This window comes from Bubalus bubalis, chromosome 12, assembly GCF_019923935.1.
Source record: "Bubalus bubalis isolate 160015118507 breed Murrah chromosome 12, NDDB_SH_1, whole genome shotgun sequence".
In the NCBI taxonomy this organism is placed as follows: Eukaryota; Metazoa; Chordata; class Mammalia; order Artiodactyla; family Bovidae; genus Bubalus; species Bubalus bubalis.
In genome coordinates, this window is record NC_059168.1 from 102,635,043 (window position 1) to 102,657,153 (window position 22,111).

Sequence of the window (22,111 nt, forward strand, 5' to 3'; positions counted from 1 at the left end):
GTTTGACCACTTCCAATTTGCCTTGATTCATGGACCTGACATTCCAGGTTCATATGCAGTATTGCTCTTTACAGCATCAGACCTTGCCTCTATCACCAGTCACATCCACAACTGGGGGTTGTTTTTGCTTTGGCTCTGTCCCTTCTTTCTTTCTGGAGTTATTTCTCCATTGATCTCCAGGAGCATATTGGGCACCTGCTGACCTGGGAAGTTCATCTTTCAGTGTCCTATCTTTTCACATTTTCATACTGTTCATGGGGCTCTCAAGGCAAGAATGCTTAAGTGGTTTGCCATTCCCTTCTCCAGTGGACCACATTTGTCAGAACTCTCCACCATGACCCGTTCGTCTTGGGTGGCCCTACATGGCATGGCTTAGTTTCATTGAGTTAAACAAAGCTGTGGTCCCTGTGATCAGATTGGCTAGTTTTCTGTGATTGTAGTTTCAGTCTGTCTGCCCTCTGATGGCCTCTCTCAGCGCCTACTGTCTTACTGGATGTGAGAGTTGAACTATAAAGAAAGCTGAGCACCAAAGAATTGATGCTTCTGAAATATGGTGTTGGAGAAGACTCTTGAGAGTCTCTTGAACTGCAAAGAGATCCAACCAGTCCATCCTAAGGGAGATCAGTCCTGGGTGTTCATTGGAAGGACTGATGTTGAAGCTGAAACTCCAATACTTTGGCCACCTGATGCAAAGAGCTGACTCATTAGAAAAGACCCTGATGCTGGGAAAGATTGAGGACAGGAGGAGAAGGGGACAACAGAGGAGGAGATGGTTGGATGGCATCACCAACTCAGTCAATATGAATTTGGGTAAACTCCCAGAGTTGGTGATGGACAGGGATGCCTGGTGTGCTGCAGTCCATGGGGTCACAAAGAGTCAGACATGACTGAGCAACTGAACTGAACTGATCATCCCCAACTGTTACATACATGAGAAAATCAAGATGCAGAAATATATATATATGTAATCTTGAGGACTTCCCTGCCAGCCCAGTGGTTAAGACTCTACCTTCCAATGCAGGGGACATGGGTTCAGTCCCTGGTCAGAGAACCAGATCCCACATGCCACATGGCCAAAAAAATAATTATACTTAAAAAAAATTTAAGCAAAAAGGAAATATGTATATATAGAGTCTGAGGATCACAGAGGTACTAAGTGATGTAGCTATGAAGTTAACATGAGGCTGCGTGATGGTTCTTCATAACCTCGCTCCAGTCCACATTCTTGCGCTCGACTGTGGCAGGCCAGTCCCTGCCCCGTGGATCTGGGTGGACCCCGGGGGAACAGCATCCTTGAGAGATTCTCCAGGTGATTCCAAGGAGCCCTAAAGGGTGAGAACTACTCCCTAAACAATGGGGAATGCCAAGATGGACTCACGTTTGTTTCAGAGAAAAGACGAATTGGGTCACATTTGCACTGGAGACTTCCCTCTGGCAGCTGAATGTGCGATGGGGAGGGGAGGGGTGTTTCAGTCATCTTGCCCATAAACACTTATTTGTGGGTCTAGAACCAGGGAACTGCTATGGGGAACACAACAGGAAAGGTGGATTTAAGAAATTAATGATCTCTTTATTCTCTTCACCTCTTGGAGGTGAAGCTGTCAAGACTGTGTGGCCACAACACACTGACCCCAGGTTTTCCTGCTGCCAAACACTCAGAGCTCTGGGACACAGAGGTGACGGAGCTGGGGGAGAGAACCCAGTTCAGGCTGTCATGTCCAAGAGGCTGACCCTGGAAGTGCTCCTGGCGCTGGTGACCAGCCTGGACCCACAGCCCAGACACCCCCCATCCCAATCTGGGGCCTACCAGGAACCGTCCAGGCCCAGGACACAAGGGGCCTTCCTGCTCAGCCTCGGATGGAAAAAGGCCTAAGGCCTCCTATTGTCCCGGTGGAGGAAGCTGCCTGAGGGCCCGAGGATGGGCCAGCGGGGATTCGGGGAAACTGTGTGGCCGGGGGCCCAGCCTGGGCTGACTGGCTGGCCCTCCTCCTGTATAAGGCCCCAAGCCCACTGACTCAGCCCTCCTCTCCCTCCGGAGCTCAGAAGCACCACCCCGGCTACAGCCATGAAGCACCTCTGCTTGCCCTGGGCCTGGCCCTCACCTGTGGCATCCAGACCTTCGTCATCACCCAGACCATGAAGGGCCTGAGGCTGAGGGTGGCCAGGGGGGCAGCGAGCTGCAGGGGAGCTGGGCCTCAGAGGCCTGAAGGCACACCCACGGAAGACATGATGTGAGGAAACCCTCTTCAGGGCGCACACAGCTTGTTCCCCAAGACCCAGACGGTCCTAAGTGAGGCTCATGACATGGACTTTAAGTCCACCTGGGTTAACTGAGAAGCGTTACTTCAGGTGCAGGAAATTCCACAGCTCAGTGACCACTAGCGAGCAGAGGGTCATCCTATGTCACCGCCCCCCTCTTCAGTTAGACCCGGCCTGGCCTGGTGGGGGTGGGACAGAGAGCCCACGGTGCGGTGGGGACCTCCTTTCCGCCCCCTCCAGCCCAGGTGGCAGGGACGTGGCACTCCGAGGCCGTGGCAGCCAGCAACATCTCCCTCCTGGATGCTGAGAGCAGGCCCGCCCCCTCTGGTGTGTACACGGATGAGCTGAGGCCCATCCCGAGGGACTGGAGATCCTGGAGATCCTCCTGCAGAAACGATGGGCACCCCTCCCACCCCCAACAAATCACCCCCTCCCTGGGCTGCGGGCCTGCAAGGGCAGGGCTCCTAGCTGGACCCAGCTCCACTGTGGGCGGGACCGGGGCCCCAGGGAGCGGGGATGGAGCTCACAGGTCCCAGTGCCCTTGGAGCCCTGCCCAGGGCTTCAGGCCTCATGGGATGGCCCGGGGGTCAGTGTGGGGAGATGCCCGTGTGGAGGCCGCTGGGCAGCTGCAGGCCTGGGTCCTCAGGGCCTGGAGGGTTCCCAGCAGGGGCCCTGAATGGATGAGGGATTATAGTGAGTGAGGGCAACTCAGGTTCAAGCGTCACCATGTCAGGCTGGCACCGCCGGGCAGGGAGGACAGCAGGCGTCAGCAGGAAGCTACGGGGAAGGTGAGAGCCGCGACGCTCAGCACCGACTGATGGCGCCAGCCCCATGGGCTGCTCCAGGCTCAGCCCAGGGAGAGGCCGGGCCGCCTGACTCCGACCTGCCAGCAGGGATTTGTCCAGGGGGCAGCGCACTGCCTGGACTTGGGGGCACCCGGGCTGGACACGAGCCTTTCACGCGCGGTTGCCTCCAGCCTCACGCTGGAGCCGGGGCAGCATGAATTCCTCCAAGACCGTTCTCGTGCGTCGGTTCTGGCTCACAAAGAGCGGGCCTGCCCCTGCTCACACGTCTCTCTGAGCCCCCGGGCCCTTTGCTGGTGGTACAGGGACCAGGGCATCGCCCAAGAGGGCACACGCAGCATCTTCTTGTTCTATTGAATTTTCCACGACCGTTTGCAACATCTGGGGCTTTCTGGTGAATTATTAAAAAAGAAAAAATGTGGAGACTAAATGTCCAGGGTCAGAGCCTCTTGTCTGCTTGTGGACAACTGTCTTAAAACAGAAACAAAAGAGTGCAAGAGAAATTGCCGGTGGCTCTTCCCCTGCAAGCGGTCTTGTTTCTCACACTTAGACTCACTGTGGGCCATCCCGACCCTCTTCTGCGTCCAGACCCTCCACGTGGCCTGTGTCCTCGGTCTCTACCCTCTAAGCTCCTCCTTCCCACATGCAAACCCCCTCTCCCGCCTTCCTTCAGCTCTTTCCACCCCGACCCCGAGGGCTCGGCGAGTTGCTCCGCTGTTCAGAGCCCAGAGTCCAGCCCCAGCTCCTCGCGTGCCATCTGTAGCATCTGCCTCTGCCCTGCCCACCTGGCCTCCTGCCCACCTGGCCTCCTGCCCACCTGGCCTCGCACCTTAGGCGGGGGCTTCTGTGTTGCAGGACTTGGTCTCTCCTTTCCTGCTCCCTCCGGTGCTGCCCCCTGGTGGCTGTGGGATGAAGGCTCCAGTTACCTGCAGGGTGCGCCCAGCAGCACGGCCGTCGCCTTCAACAAGGATGAAACCAACAAAAAACAAAAAAGAGAAACTCAACAAACCCAGGCACCTGTGTCCCAGATGTGGGGGTGGGAAGAGGCGTGGACGGTTTAGCTCACCTGCCAGAAACACCTGGGAGACACACAAGTCAAACATTTCCAGGAACGATCAGTGGCCACAGATCGAGGGGAAGTTATTTAAAAGAATCGTAAGGGACTGATTATACTGTCTGACAGTAACCTAATGTGCTTCAAGCCCCAGATGGATGATTTTCAAGGCAAATATAACCTGATGCAAAGAGACAACTCTTTTGAAAAGACCCTGATGCTGGGAAAGATTGAGTGCAGGATGAGAAGAGGGTGACAGAGGATGAGATGGTTGGATGGCGTCACTGACTCAATGGACATGAGTTTGAGCAAGCTCTGGGAGATGGGGGAGGACAGGGAAGCCTGGGGTGCTGCGGTCACAGGGTCGTCAACCCCAGCAACAGCAACAACAAGTGCCCCAAACAGATGAGAGCAGCTAGAGGAAAAGGAGACAAGTCCCTCATCAAGATGGAGCTCCCACCCCAGCACCCCCACCCCAGCACCCAGAAGGCGGCGTTCTGGGAATCCCTGCTCCTTTAGGCAGTAAGCAGCTCCTGGGATGGGGGGGCACAGGCAGAGCTTCACATTCTCCTACAGCCCTGGGAAAAGGTCTCCTTCCAAGCCTGATGAGAAAGCATGGTGAAGGAAGCTGTAACGCTAATATTTAGTGTTTGCATAGCATGGAGGAGAGTTCTGTGTGACTTACAGACAACTGGTCATTTCACATACCTCATTTGCTCACTGAGATCCAACAGTGGGCTCTGCCTGGATCAGCAGCTGACCCAACGTCCGTGTACCACCCACCCCGCCTCCTGCTTTTAGGGTCAAGATATTCTGTGCATCTACACAAAACCCTAAATGCCTAGCTGTTACCAGAAGTGGGGTCTGACTGCTCACTGCTTCAAAGCCAGTAAACAGGCCAAGGTGGTGGAAAGGAAGACTTGCTTTACTTCGGAGGCTGGCAACCCGTGGAGTGGGGCTCAGGGCAGGGGAGGGCAGACTCGTGTCCAAAAGCAGACTCCACCCCCCACTGACGACCAGAGGGCTAGAGCTTTCATAGATGGAAGGAGGGGGCTATGTGCAGAAATAGCAGTCAGCTCTGACAGTCATCTTGAAATTGGTCATGCGGTGATCTGACCAGCGTCATCTTGCTTGTTTTAAGTATAATTAATCTTCAATTCCAGGGTCAATTGGTTCCCATTTCCTTGAGGCCAGTTCTTGGAATTGTGGCAGCTTATGTCATGGCTACAGTCTGGTCATCATGTAGTTAATTGCTTCCACCTGGTGGAGGTTTCAGTATCTACAAGACAGCTCCCAGGATATGGCTCAGAATATCATCTACAGCCCTTGAAGAGGAACGAAAGGCCCTTGACTTTGCTTAATGACTGAACTAGTATTTTGTCCTGATGAAACGTTCCTGGCTGAAGTTTTCTACAGAGAAAAGGCAGGTGGAGGAGATGGCGGGGGGACCACAGGTCCTGCTCCTTCAGAGTTGTCCCTAGCATCCAACAGCCCAGCTAGCCCCCGGGCTACTGTCAGACCCAGAAGACGCCTCCAATAGTGAAGGTCAAGAGCAGCAACGATTTCCGTGTGTGTGATGAGGTCTGTTATGAGCTCTTCCCTTAAGTTCGCTAAAGGGATATGGAGCGATTTCCAGGATCACTGTTGATGAAGCAAAGGGAAAGCAGACGCTCAAATGCCCTGTGTGCTGACTGTCTGGGGAGAGAGGACAGAACACACAGGTGTGTCTGGAGAAAGACGCTCTCCAGGGAAGCACGGACACTACGGGACCTGCTTCCTGGCAGGGAAGAAGTGGCCGGACAGTGGGGAGAGGACTGAGCCTTTGGTGAGCGGATTTTTCACGTGACCCAACTTTTGAATCAGTTGATGTCTGAAGACCAGGGACTTCCCTGGGCTTCCCTGGTGGTTCAGATGGTAAAGAATTCGCCTGCCACGCAGGAGACACAGGTTCAATCCCTGGGTAGGGAAGATCCCCTGGAGGAGGAAGTGGCAACCCATTCCAGAATTCTTGCCTGGAGAATCCCATGGACAGAGGAGCCTCGCGGGCTACAGTCCACGGGGTCGCAAACAGTCGGACACGACTGAGCAACTGACACTTTCACTTTCCGGGACTTCCCTGGTGATCCAGTGGTTAAGACTCCATGCTTCCAATGCAGAGGATGTGGATTTATTCACTGGTCAGGGAACTAAGATCCCACAGGTTGTGCAGCAAAAATAAAATAATAAAATAAAATGTGAAACTACAATAGAAAACAGCAAGCCATAGGGTCGCAGAGAGCTGGACACGACTGAGGCGTCTTGGCACGCACACGTCATGCTGTTTTAGCTAACTTTAACATCTGTTAATCCTAATTAGTCTTCTTTTATCAGAATGTTACTGGTTATTCTTATTCATATCTTCCAATACACTTGAGAATCAAATGGTCTGGTAAGAAATATGGTTGATAGTTTGATGTAATTGCATTTACAGATTGATTTAGGGAGAACTGAAATCTTTTTGGAATGCTTTATCCACAATTATATCTTTCCTTTGCTATGTTTTTTTGTTGAGTTCTCAGGAGCGTAAATATTTTTCATTTTGAGTCTTCATAATAATTAGTACATTTATTATAGGGCTTTCCGAGGGGCCCAGTGGTAAAGAAGCTGATGCCAGTGCAGAGCTACAAGAGATGTGGGCACAAGAGACTCTCTCGCTGGGTCGAGAAGATCCCCGGGAGTAGGAAATGGCAACCCACTCCAGTATTCTTGCCTGGAGAATCCCATGCAAAGGGGATCCTGGCGGGCTACAGTCCATGCGGCCACAAAGAGGTGGACATGACTGAGCGAATGAGCACCCACACATTAAATTTGGGGGGGGGACGCATGTATACCTGTGGCTAATTCTTGTTGATGTATGGCAAAAACCATCACAATATTGTAAAGTAATTATCCTCTAATATTTTAATTAGATGATTAATTATTAAAACAATTATTAATAATGATTAAATATTAATTATTTAATGAAAGGATTGATACTACATTATTTATTTTAAAATATAAAACTTTATTATTAAAAATAATTTTGAAATGATCAATCTTGATAGTATCAATATAAATGACTTTATGATTTTTCTCATAATCTACTCATATTGCTATGATGATTTTTATCAGTAGATTTACATATATGAAAACTTCTTACCATCCTAGAATGAATCTCTGTGTAATACCCTTTAAAAGTGTTGCTTTGTTCTGTTTGACAATATTTTAGTATTTTTAGATACTAAAAAGAGACATCTGTAAATTTCTTGTTAGGGTTTGAAAGTCTTACTTTCATAAAAATGATGAAAATTTCCCCTAATTTTCTAGCATTCTAACTAACTGCTCCTTAAAATTGTGCTAAATTTTTCCTGTAAAACTGTCCCAAACTGGTGTTTTTTTTGGGGGGGAAGTAACTCTTTAATAACTTTTTTTCTAGATTTTCTTGAAAATTAGTCCATTAATGTAGCCTTTCATACTGTTCATGGGGTTCTCAAGGCAAGAATACTGAAGTGGTTTGCCATTTCCTTCTCCAGTGGACCACATTCTGTCAGATCTCTCCACCATGACCCGCCCGTCTTGGGTTGCCCCACGGGCATGGCTTAGTTTCACTGAGTTAGACAAGGCTGTGGTCCTAGTGTGATTAGATTGACTAGTTTTCTGTGAGTATGGTTTTAGTGTGTCTGCCCTCTGAGGCCCTCTTGCAACACCTACCGTCTTACTTGGGTTTCTCTTACCCTGGACGTGGGGTATCTCTTCACGGCTGCGCCAGCAAAGCGCAGCCGCTGCTCCTTACCTTGGACGAGGGGTATCTCCTCCCCGCCACCCCTCCTGACCTTGAATGTGGAGTAGCTCCTCTAGGCCCTCCTGCGCCCGCGCAGCCACCACTCCTTGTGTGGCGTTGCTCCTCCTGGCCGCCGGCCCTGGCCTCGGATGTGGGGCAGCTCCTCTCAGTCACGCTTGTGTGCCGCCGCAGCCGCCCGTGCTTGGAAAAGAAATGCAAAAAAGCAAAAGGGCTGTCTGGGGAGGCCTTACAAATAGCTGTGAAAAGAAGAGAAGCGAAAAGCAAAGGAGGAAAGGAAAGATATAAGCATCTGAATGCAGAGTTCCAAAGAATAGCAAGAAGAGATAAGAAAGCCTTCCTCAGTGATCAATGCAAAGAAATAGAGGAAAACAACAGAATGGGAAAGACTAGAGATCTCTTCAAGAACATTAGAGATACCAAGGAAATATCTCATGCAAAGATGGGCTCGATAAAGGACAGAAATGGTATGGACCTAACAGAAGCAGAAGATATTAAGAGGAGGTGGCAAGAATACACAGAAGAACTGTACAAAAAAGATCTTCATGACCCAGATAATCACGATGGTGTGATCACTCACCTAGAGCCAGACATCCTGGAATGTGAAGTCAAGTGGGCCTTAGAAAGCATCACTACAAACAAAGCTAGTGGAGGTGATGGAATTCCAGTGGAGCTATTTCAAATCCTGAAAGATGATGCTGTGAAAGTGCTGCATTCAATATGCCAGCAAATTTGGAAAACTCAGCAGTGGCCACAGGACTGGAAAAGGTCAGTTTTCATTCCAATCCCAAAGAAAGGCAATGCCAAAGAATGCTCAAACTACCGCACAATTGCACTCATCTCACACTAGTAAAGTAATGCTCAAAATTCTCCAAGCCAGGCTTCAGCAGTACATGAACCGTGAACTTCCAGATGTTCAAGCTGGTTTTAGAAAAGGAAGAGGAACCAGACATCAAATTGCCAACATCTGCTGGATCATTGAAAAAGCAAGAGAGTTCCAGAAAAACATCTATTTCTGCTTTATTGACTATGCCAAAGCCTTTGACTGTGTGGATCACAATAAACTGTGGAAAATTCTGAAAGAGATGGGAATACCAGACCACCTGACCTGCCTCTTGAGAAACCTGTATGCAGGTCAGGTAGCAAAAGTTAGAATTGGACGTGGAACAACAGACTGGTTCCAAATAGGAAAAGGAGTATGTCAAGGCTGTATATTGTCACCCTGCTTATTTAACTTCTATGCAGAGTACATCATGAGAAACGCTGGGATGGAAGAAGCACAAGCTGGAATCAAGATTGCCAGGAGAAATATCAATAACCTCAGATATGCAGATGACACCACCCTTATGGCAGAAAGTGAAGAGGAACTCAAAAGCCTCTTGATGACAGTGAAAGAGGAGAGTGAAAAAGTTGGCTTAAAGCTCAACATTCAGAAAACGAAGATCATGGCATCCGGTCCCATCACTTCATGGGAAATAGATGTGGAAACAGTGGAAACAGTGTCGGACTTTATTTTTCTGGGCTTCAAAATCACTGCAGATGGTGACTGCAGCCATGAAATCAAAAGACGCTTACTCCTTGGAAAAAAGTTATGACCAACCTAGATAGCATATTCAAAAGCAGAGACATTACTTTGCCAACAAAGGTCCGTCTAGTCAAGGCTATGGTTTTTCCAGTGGTTATGTATGGATGTGAGAGTTGGACTGTGAAGAAAGCTGAGCACTGAAGAATTGATGCTTTTGAACTGTGGTGTTGGAGAAGACTCTTGAGAGTCCCTTGGACTGCAAGGAGATCCAACCAGTCCATTCTGAAGGAGATCAGCCCTGGGATTTCTTTGGAAGGAATGATGTTAAAGCTGAAACTCCAGTACTTTGGCCAGCTCATGTGAAGAGTTGACTCATTGGAAAAGACTCTGATGCTGGGAGGGATTGGGGGCAGGAGGAGAAGGGGATGACAGAGGATGAGATGGCTGGATGGCATCACTGACTCGATGGACATGAGTCTGAGTGAACTCCGGGAGTTGGTGCTGGACAGGGAGGCCTGGCGTGCTGCGATTCATGGGGTCGCAAAGAGTTGGACACGACTGAGCGACAGAACTGAACTGAATGTAGCTTTTTCACTGTCAGGTTGAGTAATTTGCATTTTTCTAGAAAATTACCTTCTTAATGGACGTTTTCATTTTCCCCCATGGAGTTAAGCAAACCTTTTCTTTCTAATGGTTTTCAGTTTCTTCTCCTTTTGTGGTCACTTTCACAATAGCATTTATTATTTTATGTGTTTTTCTCCTTTTTAAGATTGCTACCTAAAGGTACATCTATTTCATGGATAGTTCTGAAGAATTACCACTTGGTCAGGTATAGCACACTTCCGTCCTGTTTACTTGTTTATTTATGGCTGGGCTGGGTCTCTGCTGCTGCACACCGGCTCTCTCTAGTTATGGGGTGTGAGGCTGCTCTTCGTTGCGGTTCGTGGGCTCTTGGCTTGTGGGGTTCGGTAGTTGTGGTCCCCGGGCTTAGTTACCCCTTGAGCTGTGGAATCTTCCCAGACCCGGGATGGAACCCGTGTCCCCTGCACTGGCAGGCGGATTCTTAACCACTGGACCACCAGGGAAGTCCTCATCCTTCGATTTTCTAATTCAGTAGCTTCTGCTTTTATATTTGCCTCTCCTTCCACTTGCATGCATTGGAGAAGGAAATGGCAACCCACTCCAGTGTTCTTGCCTGGAGAATCCCAGGGACGGGGGAGCCTGGTGGGCTGTGGTCTATGGAGTCGCACAGAGTTGGACACGACTGAAGCGACTTGGCAGCAGCAGCTCCTTCCTTACTTTCCTGTGTCTATTTTGTGTTTACTCCCTAATTTTTCAGCAGTATGGCTAATTAATTCATTTTCATTCTTCTTATCTATTAAGATTATTTTTAGGACAAGTTCTCCTGGGAGCACTGCTTTAAAGGGGTCCCTCAGGTTCTGATGGGCTGTGCTCTCCTTTGGATTTTCTCATATTCTTCCATTTTCTCTTTAACTCAAGAGTTGTGCCTCAATCTTCATCTTCCTATAGTAAAAGGAACAGTAGAATACTCTGACTCCTGAAGGAGGAGGCTCCGGTGTTGATCACCCTAAAACATGAGTTGCAGGGGAAGAAAATGTCCCTTTGCCGGGCTCGTGGTGTGTATCGAGTCCATCTGGTGGGGTAGGGATGCTGAGGGACGACATGGCGCGTGTTCAGGACTCCGAGTCCCACTTTTTGACTGTGTGTGAGTATATATTGGCACCACCTCAAAGCCGTAACCACTGCCCGCAGCCCGGGGAGCTGGGGCTCTTTCTTTCCTGCCTCCCTCGGTTGACTAGGAGACTCAGCTACCACTCTGCCTTCACTCGGGGTTTTTGGCAAGTTCCAGATGGAGCCAAAAATCGAGCCAGAGAGACACAAGGACCCATTGTGAGAAATGGCCTGGGGGTCTGCAGAATCTGGCAGGCCTGGGGCCCACCCTGGGCTCAGGAGGATGGCCCCACGCCAGGCCTTGGGGGTCCCTGGAAGGAGGAAGTGATGCCACGTCCCCGAGCCAGCTTCTGGCTGACCTGGCTCAAGGTCAGCCTTGGTCACTAACAACAGTGTATCGAGGTCAGGTCCTTGGCACTGTGCGCCTCATTCTTGCTGCCTGTGGGGGAGGCAGAAGTGACATTGGACATGAAAGCACCTTGAAAGTCAGAGGGATCATGATACAGAGAAGCCAAATGGCCCGTCCGATATGAGTTAAGCAAGCTGTCCACACACCCACACATCTATCCATCCACCTACCTTCCATCCAATCACCCACGCACACTATCCCTCCTACCCTCCCTCCATCCACCCACCTACAGACTCATCCAGCCACTAATCCATCCATCTATCCATCCATTTACACACCCATGCAACCACCCATCCTCCATTCACGCATCTCTCCATCTGTCCATCTGCCTGTCCATCCATCCTTCTGTCATCCTCTCCATCCATCCATCCACTCACACATCCACTCATCCATTTATCCAACCATCCATCCCTCCATCAGCCTCTCTATCCATCCATCCACTCACACATCCACTCATCCATTCATCCAACCATCCATCCTTCCATCAGCCTCTCTATCCATCCATCCATCTACTCACACATCCTCCATTCACTCATTTCTCATCTATCCATCTGTCTGTCCATCCATCCCTCCTTCAGCCTCTCTATCCATCCATCCACTCATTCATTCATCCATCCAGACTGTAAGAACGTGTGTGTTGTTTTAACCTGCCACTAGGAAGCTCCCAGGGCTGCAGGAACAGACTGCCTTAGACCAGTGCCTCAGACAGCACACTCTGCCTCTTAGTCTGGGGCTTGGGAGGCTGATGACCACATGTGGGCCGTGCAGTACCTTTGGAGGCTTTGGCGGAGAATCTGGGCCCGGCTCCTCTCGGCTCCTGGAGGCACCTGTAGGGCGGCGGCCCCTAGTCTGCTTCCACCCTCACGCCCCCGTCTCTTGCATTTGGACTGTGGTCCCAAAGGCCCCTCCCCACGTAGCTCCAGGAGCCCAGGTGTAGGGGTTCAGGGGGGCAGCTTTCAGCCTCAGCGAGCTGCTCCACCTAGGGACTTGGACTCCTGGGTCCTCAGCCCCCTCCCCTGAACTTCAGCAGGTCCACCCCACGCCCCGCTCTGTGCCCAGGAAGCCCAGCCTGTCTGCATCCTCTGGGGTGCCAGCCCCCTCCAGTCTCTTCCTCTGCCCCCACGTGTCCCCCATGCCTGCCCCCCTGCATAAACCTTCTGGCAACCTCGCCTGCCTCAGTCTCTGCTTCTCATCTCTGGGACATGCTCTCATTTAGGGGCAGTGGGCCCCCCGCTCCAGCACTTCCTGAAGCAGGCCCTGCTCAAAGAGGGGGCTCGAGACCGTGCAAGGTGCCACCATTGCAGAAGAGATGGAAGCAGGCCTAGGTCCCGGATGGGCTGGGGGTGGGGGCGAAGGAGGCGGCTGCCCACGCTGCAGTCACTTAGAGCCGGCCTGAGAGGGTGGCACCGGAAGAGGGCAAGGTTCCAGTGTGAGGGTTGGGCCAGAGCCATCTGGGCACCCCGTGTGTTCTGACCACGGGAGCTGGCACTGCCCCCTGGAATGTGCCCCTGGACCACTCGAATCTCGACCGGGATGTTGGCCTTTCCCACGGATGATGACTGGGAGCAAGACGTGTGTGTGGGGGGTCACTTGGGCCACCCGCTCACGGAGCACGCATGGCCAGGCCATGCACACTCAGGCAGCTGTGCGAACCAGGCACACACCCACAGGGACAGCTCACGCAGGGGACCCGTGAGGAGTGCGGTGACACGAGCCCTTTGTGCGCGCAGACGGCCACTCCCTGGCCATGTCCCTGGGTCCTGGCGGGCACGGGGCTCTCTGTTCGCTGGCTGACCCATGGACCCACCCTCCAGGACACCATGTCTTCGGTGCTGGCTCTCACCTGCCCATCACGGTCCAAGAACCTGACCCAGGAAGTGTTTCCGATGCTGGCAGCCAGCCTGGAACTGAAGCCCAGACCCTCCCCGACTAGGGCCTGTCAGGGACCGTCGGGGCCCAGGACACGGGGGGCCTACCTGCTTGGCCTCGGACGGAAGGCAGTGACACAGTCCAGAGGGAGGGCCTTGTGCTGTCCTGGAAGATAATGCCCTTGTGGCCCCAAGGATGAGTCATGGGTGATTCGGGGCACCACGAGGTGGGGGTGGGGGGCCCAGCCCGGGCTGGCCGGCTGGCCCTCCTCCTATGTAAGCCCCCAAGCCCGCTGCTTCAGACTTCCCGTCTCTCCTGAGCTTAGAAGTGTGACCCTGCCAGCAGCCATGAAGTGCTTCCTGCTCGCCCTGGGCCTGGCCCTCGCCTGTGGCATCCAGGCTGCCTACATCCCCCAGATGGCAGAAGACCTGGACATTAGAAAGGTATGGGGTCTGGGGTGGAGGGTGGGCGCCAGGTGCTGGGGTCCAGGGCTGAGAGGGGGCAGGAAAGCCTGGACTGCAGAAGTCTAACACGGGACCAGAGGAGGCTGGTCCTGGGGGCGCCACCTGGTCCTGCAGACTTTGGAAGGACTTGTCTTCAGCCACCTGGTCCCCAGACTCTCCCATTTCCCCCCTCCATGCCAGGATGGACTCGTCCTCAGAGGGTCCACACCCTGAATGGGGGCTGACTTAGGACAGTGAGGGGGCAGGGGGGCAGGCAAAGACAGGGGTTGTTCCAAATATTCAAGAACCTCCCCCCCAACCCATGTGTCCGCTCACAGCAGGTGGTCCCCAAGTGCACCCGGAACCCATGTGTATCATACTTCCTGAGAACCCTGGCCATGTAGGAGACAGCCAGGCCCGGCTGGGGTGGGACAGAGGGCCCACTATGGGGCTGGGGCCCCCTTCCCGCCCCCAGAGTGCAGCTCAAGGTCCCTCCCCAGGTGGCGGGGATGTGGCACACGGTGGCCATGGCGGCCAGCGACATGCTCCTCCTGGACGCCGAGAGCGGCCCCCTGAGAGTGTACGTGGAGGAGCTGAAGCCCACCCCCGAGGGCGACCTGGAGATCCTGCTGCAGAAACGGTGGGTGTCCCCCCCCAACGTGGAACTCCCCATCCCCAGGGCAGTGGACCCCCCCGGGGGTGGGGTGTAGGTGGGACCAAGGCCCCAGGGACGGGGAACAGGGCTCAGAGGTCCCCATCTCCTCAGAGCCTGGCCCAGGGCTGTGGGGCAAAAAGGCCATCACATAAAGTGGCCCTGGGGTCGGTGTGGGGAGAGGCCCGTGTGCAAGACGCTGGGTATCAGGGCCTGGGCAGCTGCTGCCAGGAGTCCTGTCTGCCCCAGAGAAGGGGGGCGGAGACTTGAGGAATTCTGAGCCCTCAGGGGCCCAGCATCCTCGGAAGCGCGTTGTCCAAGCCCCACGGGGACGGGGTTAGTGTTGAGCTGACCTGTGCCCTGGGCCTCAGGCCACTGGCCTTCTGGATTCCGGTCAGCTCTGCCTGCCCTGCTATCCATCTCCTGGGTCGCCTGCTGGGGTCCATGGAGGGCCAGCCCAGGTGCCCGCCTGCCCTGTGGACACTTCCCGGAGCCCAGCTCCTGTCCCTCTGCAGGGCTCAGGGATGACCCCTTCCCCTGCAACCACCTGGCTTTTCAGGGAAAACCATGAGTGTGTGGAGAAGACCCTCATGGCCCAGAAGACCGAGGACCCTGCTGTCTTCACGGTCAACTGTGAGTGCCCCAGCCCGGGCCCCGCGTGCCCTTGGGGCAGCCCCGGTCCACACAGGGCCCCGCCCAACGCTCTGAGGTGCTCACCGTCCTGGCAGCAGGAGTCGGCTCGAGTCTGTGGCCTAGGGCTGCAGGCCAGGCCCTGCTTCCTGCCCCCGCAGAGGTCATTCTTGGGGTGACAAGGCCTGAGGCCCCCACGCCCTCCTGCCCCGTTGGCACCGCCTGCTTGGCGAAGGTGGAGGGCAGGGGGCAGGCGTCCTATGCACCGCGGGGTGGGTTCGGTGGGCAGACACGTGGCCACCTCCCTGTTCACTAACTGGCCCTGCGGCTCCTTAAAAATCTCCAAGACAAAGCAGACCGGTGGGCGGGAGCACTGTGCGTTTGCCTCTCCGATCTGGAACCTGCTTCTGGAACATTCCAGGCCTCATCCCCTGCCCCAGCCCTGGCAGCCTCCCTGGGACACACCCTGGGCCCCCAGATCCAGCCCCTCTGCCAGGGCCCAGCTGCCCTCTCTCCGATCCACAGGGCCTCTTGCCTCTGCTGCTTGTCACGGCCTCTTTTTCATATATATTTCATTTATTTATTTATTTGGGGGCGCACAGGGTCTTCCTCGTGGCACAGGCTTTTCTCTAGTTGTGGTGAGCCGGGGCTGCTCTCCAGTTGCGGTTCTGGGGCTTCTCTCGTTGCAGAGCACGGGCTCTAGGGCACGCGGCTGCCGTCGTCGCAGCCCGTGGGCTCGGTGGTTGCGGCTCTTGGGCTCTAGAGCGCAGCTTAATAGTTATAGTGCCGGGCTTAGTTGCTCTGCAGCCTGTGGGATCTTCATGGACCAGGGATCGAACCCGTGTCTCCTGCATTGGCAGGTGGATTCTTTGCCACTGAACCACCAGGGAAGACCCCCCCTGCTGGGAGCCGGCACATTGCATATTGAGTGAGGATCTGGAATAGCTCAACTGGAATTCTATCACTTCTGAGAGCCAGCGTGAGGCACTCCACCCATGACAAAGGTCATGAGGAAGGAGGCTCGGCATACGCAAAGGCGGGATCGAGCCTCAGGAGTCCCCCTGGAAATTCTCGAGCATCTACCCCCAAAACCAGAGTCTGCCTACTTTCTGCTTTGTGCTTTCACCTACACCTCTGACTTTACGGGGGGCTGTCCCCCACTACCTCTCTCTGAAAAAAGAGTTAGCTCACAGCTCCAGTTAATAATTCCTGGGTGTGACAGTGTTTAACCTACAAACTCCTTTGGAAATCCTCTAGCCTGCCTGAATGGGTTTTTCCGGCCACATGTGATTGTTCAGAGCCTCCCAACTGTGAGAGGCAGGAGATGTTCTAAACTGCCTAAACACAGATTCCTTTGAGTAGTTAAAAGATTGATTAGAAAATGTATTGGTGAAGGGTTTTTCACTTGTTGGGCCAATGTTTGCTGCTAAGTCTCCATACTCCTACTGTGTCCTTGGCAGTGTATTGATTGATGTAATGGGTGTATAGAAATGTAAAATGCAGCTTTGTTCAATGCTTTTTGGAAGGCTGGCGCCTGACTTTGGAATAATCACCTTTAGAGAAAGATAAGTTTCTTAAAATGTTAACAGGCCTCCGGGCCAGAAGATGATGTCTATCACCTGAACTTTTGCATATGATAAGTTTACAGGAAAAAAGCCTGGCTTGCTGCATGACTCTACCCCTTCCCCCATTATCCTCTATGCATAACTTAAGGTATAAAAACTACTTTGGAAAATAAAGTGCGGGCCTTGTTCACTGAAACTTGGTCTCCCCATGTCATTCTTCCCTTTAACTTCCGGCTGAGCGTCCATCTGGAGCGTGGATGTCCTCTGCGACCATTTATTTGCCTGGGCTTCTAAGACCCACTCGAGAAGGTGTCTAAGGTGGGGCACCTTCCGCTATTCGAGAGGGCGCCTGCGGCCTCCGTGGTCAGAGCTAACCTGGTGTCACGGGTTATATTGATTTTCCGCGTAAACCAAGCCACTCAGCTTCTTTTCTCCACTGAATTTTCCTACTGAGCTATCCTTATTTCAGCCGCTTTTCTCCACTAAATTTCCTCACTGAGCTATCCTTATTCTATTACTCTTTATATCTTTGATAAATAAATAATTAAATAAGTCGCCGACGCCGTCCCCGCTTCGAATACCCTGGATCAGCCGGGGCTGGACCCCGGCACCCCCCATCCTCTTTCTGAAAGGCAGTGGGTGTGGTGGGGACCCCCTGCTCCTCACCTGCAGGACCTCGGGTCTGCCTGGGAAGGTGTCTGCACTCATCATTGTCTGCTCCCAATCAAGCCGGGATGAGGACCCCAAGGATGCAGGGTCTCCCCACGCTCCCCCAGGTCCCCCCACCTCTGAAAGACAGAGCCATCGCCACCCTTCTTCTTGAAATACTCTCCCTTCTGTCTTCTACTGTTTGCAGTCCATGTATCACCCCGGACTCAAGTTCCATCCTGAATTGTTTGTTGATTGCTCAGGGACCTGGGCACCTACCTCCAGGGAGGGGGCCCACCTGCGATTTAGTGCCTGGGGGTGTGGAAGAATAACTGACTGAATGGACGCCACGTGCTGGACACGGGAAGCAGAGTCTGCCCAAGCGGGCGGTGGGCACACAGAGCGGCTTTGCCGTAGCATCAATGTGTCAGAGCTGTTGCTGGTCTCGGCCCGAGCGCGGACGGGGTGGTCTCAGCTGGATGATGCTGTCGGAAGTGTCCTGGCTGGGGGTCCGTCAGACTAGTGCTGCCGGGGGTGGGCTTTCTGCACCTGGTAGAGAGGGCATTCACTGGGTGTCCGGAGAGGGTACTGCCTGCCCAGTGGCTGCCATGGGAAACAGCACTCCCAGGAGATGCTCTGGGCCCCCCCAGCAGTTGTGGTGGAGGGAATCAGAAGAGATTTCAGGCTCCATTCCGGCCCCTTTTCCAGATCACGGGGAAAGGAAGGTTTCTGTGCTGGACACAGACTACAGCAGCTACATGATCTTCTGCATGGAGGGCCCCATGCCCACCGATGAGGGCAGCGTGATGTGCCAGTGTCTGGGTACGTGGGGACCCTGCAAAGCGTGTCCGGAGGAGCTGCGCCTCACCGAGAAGGGACCCTTGGTGGAACTGTGAATAAGGGGCACTCGAGATCCCCAAACTTCATGGCCCCTGGCGGCAGGAAGGGGAGGGGTCTGCCTCGCAGGCCCCCACGGGTCCCAGCCTTGATGCCAGACACTGGTGGTCAGATGTAGGTGACATGTAGTGGGCGGAGTGCTTGGGACAAGGTCTGGGACGGGCGAGCGGGCTGAGGCAAAAGGCTCAGTGGTCTCTCCCCAGGAGGAGGGGCCTCGCTGCCCAGTGGGCAGAACAGGCTAATATTAATCCAGCAGTCTTCTAGGAGGAGATTTTTAATGACTTCAGAACACTTTCAGATATGAAGGCAACTTTAAAGGGCGACCTTCTGGCCGAAGGAAATATAGCGGTGATACTGCCCTTGCTCCCAGGGGGGCCGTGGGCACCAGGCAGTCGCGGCTCCTGGTCCTGTCAACCCGCTAGGGGTGGGGCAGGGAGACCAGGCTAGTGGGGCAGGGGGAGCCTTTCCTCCCGTGACAGTGCAGACACCCCTGCACCGCCCCAGGGAGGAAGCGGAGAGGAACGGGGCTGAGGGGGTCGGGCAGGGGCCTGAGGCTTGCAGACCACCCTGGGAGGCAAGGCAGGACCAAGCTCCTCGAGCCCCAGCACACTGGTGCCTCCTTCCTGGGCTCGCGCCCAGGTGGAGCCCTCAGAGTCTCTGGGCTTTCGGGGCTGGGGCTGCTTCAGGGCCTGACGCCCTGCCCCACAGCCAGGACCCGGAGATGGATGATGAGGCCATGGAGAAATTCGCCGGGGCCCTGGCGTCGCTGCTGGGGCATGTGCAGATGGTCCTGGACCTGCGCCAGGGGGCGGGTGAGCTCGGCCGCCCCTCTTCCTTCCCCAGGCCTCCCGGGAGGAGGGGTTGGGGTGCAGCACCCTGTGGGGGCCCCCTCCCCAGCTCCCTCTGTCCTGGGGTGTCCAGTCCCATCCTGACGCCCCCCCCATGACTCTCCCTCCCCCACAGAGCAGTGCCACATCTAGGTGAACCCCTGCGAGCACCTCTGGGGTGAGCTGCCTGCCCTGCCCCACGTCCTGGGCACATACATGGGGTAGGGGCTCTTGGTGGGGCCCAGGATCCCCCATTAGGCCTGGGATCCCACCTTGGGAATGGCTGGAAGCTGGGGTCCCTCCTGGCAACTGCAGAGCCGGCTGGCTGCATGCCCGCTCTTGTGGGGTGACCGGTGTCCTGGCCTCACTAACACACTGACCTCCTCTATCTCCTTCCTGGCAGACCTAAGGGCCAAGGTGAAGGCCCAGGAAGTGGGCACCTAAGGGGGAGGGTAGGGGGGTCCTTCTCCCGAGGAGGGGCCGTCCTGAACCCCCAGCCGTGGAGAGGCTGGCAAGGATCTGGCAGGTGCCCCAGGAATCACAGGGGAGCCCCATGTCCATTTCAGGACCCGGGAGCCTTGGCCCCTCTGGGGACAGACGACGTCACCCCCACCTCCCCCATCAGGGGACCAGGAGGGACCGGGACCGAGGTCACCCCTCCTGGGACCCAGGCCCCTCCAGGCCCCTCCTGGGGCCTCCTGCTCGGGGCCGCTCCTCCTTCAGCAATAAAGGCGTAAACCTGTGCTCTCCCTTCTGAGTCTTTCCTGGACGACGGGCAGGGTGTGGAGGCGGGGACGGCTCAGAGGGTGACGGCAGGACCGACCGGGAAGGGTGATGTCTGCCCGCCCCCCGCCCCCGATGCAGCCTCTTCTGTCCCGGGGGCTGTCGGATGCAATTTCCCTTTACCTCACCCACCTCTACTATCGCAGGGTTGCGAAACCTTATTTGTTGGTAGGGCTGTTCACCCTAGATATCATACATTTTCATTTATGTTTCTTAACAAAATAGATTTCTTGGCCCCTCCTGCCCTCCCCAGAGGTGGGGGTGTCAGAGCTCCAGGGCAGGGAGGGGCCGCGGCCTGCTCTGTTGGCGCATCCACAGGGACAGCATCAAAGAGGCAGGGCCGCTGTCCCTGCCCTCTTGGAGCTCAGGGCCCCCTCCCCATGGGAGCCATGGCCAGGCTGATCCACGCCCCCCAAGAGAGAAACGGGAGCGAGAAACGGGAGCAAGAAACGTTCCCATTTCGGCTTCCTAAGCCCCTGCACAGTACTGAGGATGCTTCTTTCTCTCTGTAAGAGGCAGGAGGACGGGGTTGGGCGGACCATCCAGCCACGTAACCCCCAGCCCTGACACCCGCTCAGGGCTGGACCGGGCCCCAGGCCATTTGGCTCTACACCCCGGCTCTCAGCTGACTTTCCCTCCAGAGGGAAAGCTCCCAGCAGGAAAAGAGGACGAAGGACTGAAGCACCTTTCTGTGACCGCCCAGGGCAGCGGCCATCCCGGCCAGGTGCTGGCAGGGGCTGCAGGCCAGCCTGCTCGATGTCCCACCGTCACTGCCCTCGTCTGTCCCCTACCTGTAAAATGGGGCACGCAGAAGGTGCGACCCCATGGGCCCTGGGTGAGGATGGAGGGAGAAATCAGCCATCCTGCTCCCGGAGCAGCGTCCGCACAGAAAGTGCTCCGTGACCACCAGCGGCCAGCATGGCTGCCCCGGCACCCCCGTCCTGTGACCCCGCCTTCTCCACCATCACCACCAGACGTCTGGGCCAGCCCAAGATGGTGTGACAGCTCCCCAGTGGGTACCTCCTGCCAGCAACACAGTAGTCCAAGTGACCATCGACCGTCGAATGGATAAAGAAGCTGTGGTACGCACGCTGCTGTATTTAAAATGGATAACTAACAAGGACCTACTGCATAGCACTGGGAACTCCGCTCCGTGTTATGTGGCAGCCCGGATGGGAGGGGAGCTTGGAGGAGAATGGATACTTGTATATGTATGGCTGAGTCCCTTCACTGTTCACCTAAGACCATAACAGTGCTGTTAAGCGGCTATCCCCCAGTACAAAATAAAAGGCTTTGTTTAAAGAAGAAAATGTGGTACATGCATACAGTAGGATATTATTCAGCCACAAAAAATAACGAGTTAATGCCATTTACAGCAACATGGATAGACCTAGAGATGATCATACAAGGTGAAGTCAGACAGCAAAAGACAAATATCATATGATATCGCTTATTTGTGGAATCTAAAAAAATATGGTACAAATGAACTTATTTACAAGTTAGAAATAGAGTCACAGATGTAAAAAAACAAACAGTTACCAGGGGGAGAGGGGAGGGATAAACTGGGAGATTGGGACTGACGTAGCCACACTACTATATATAAAATAGATAACTAATAAGGACCTACTGTGCAGCACAGGGAACTCTACTCAATACAATTGCCTGTATGGAAAAAGAATCTTAAAAAGAGTGGATATATGCATGTGTATAACTGATTCACTTTGCTTAAGGCAGAAACTAACATAACAGTGTAAATCAACTAAAAATTAATTAAAAAACAAGAAAAACATAGTCAATTGAAAGCAAGCAGAGCCAACTCTGGCAGAGTTTAATAGGAAACTTTCCCAAAAGACCATGGTGGCCAGACTTTCAATCTGGACAAGATGGTGTGAACCCATCTCCCCCTGGTATTTCTCAAAATGTTAGTTGCTCAGTTGTGTCCAACTCTTTGCCACCTCTCCAGGCTCCTCTGTCCATGGGATTCTCCAATCAAGAATACTGGAGTGGGTGGCCATTCCCTTCTCCAGGGCATCTTCCCAGGCCAGGGATCGAACCCGGGTCTCCCACATTTGCAGGCAGACTGTTTACTGTCTGAGCCACCGGGGAAGCCTCATCTCTCCCCGCTTCTCCTCAAATGTGTACAAACCCAATGTCAGAGCTTCCAAGCACAAGAAGCAAAGCTGATGAGCTGAGAGGAGAGAGGACAGACCTATGATTCGAGCTGGGGCTGAACACCCA

The 22,111-nt window shown here is 54.0% G+C and overlaps 1 protein-coding gene across 1 annotated transcript; it reads left to right on the forward strand.

Annotated features, from left to right (window-relative positions):
* The first annotated feature begins 5,386 nt into the window (after window positions 1-5,386).
* Window positions 5,387-19,833, forward strand: LOC102391894 (beta-lactoglobulin-2). Its single transcript, XM_044926611.2, has 7 exons — window positions 5,387-5,941; window positions 13,754-13,871; window positions 14,372-14,511; window positions 15,083-15,156; window positions 18,075-18,188; window positions 18,972-19,268; window positions 19,657-19,833. Exons 2-6 carry the CDS (start codon window positions 13,776-13,778, stop codon window positions 19,193-19,195), a joined length of 648 nt encoding a protein of 215 aa, XP_044782546.1. The 5' UTR covers window positions 5,387-5,941; window positions 13,754-13,775; the 3' UTR covers window positions 19,196-19,268; window positions 19,657-19,833.
* The last annotated feature ends 2,278 nt before the right edge of the window (window positions 19,834-22,111 follow it).

Coding starts and splice junctions, on each gene's coding strand:
- LOC102391894 (XM_044926611.2), top strand. CDS start 13,776: ATGAAGTGCTTCCTGCTCGCCCTGGGCCTGGCCCTCGCCTGTGGCATC. Junction 14,512..15,082: donor GAGATCCTGCTGCAGAAACG/GTGGGTGTCCCC, acceptor CTGGCTTTTCAG/GGAAAACCATGAGTGTGTGG. Junction 18,189..18,971: donor CGTGATGTGCCAGTGTCTGG/GTACGTGGGGAC, acceptor CCTGCCCCACAG/CCAGGACCCGGAGATGGATG.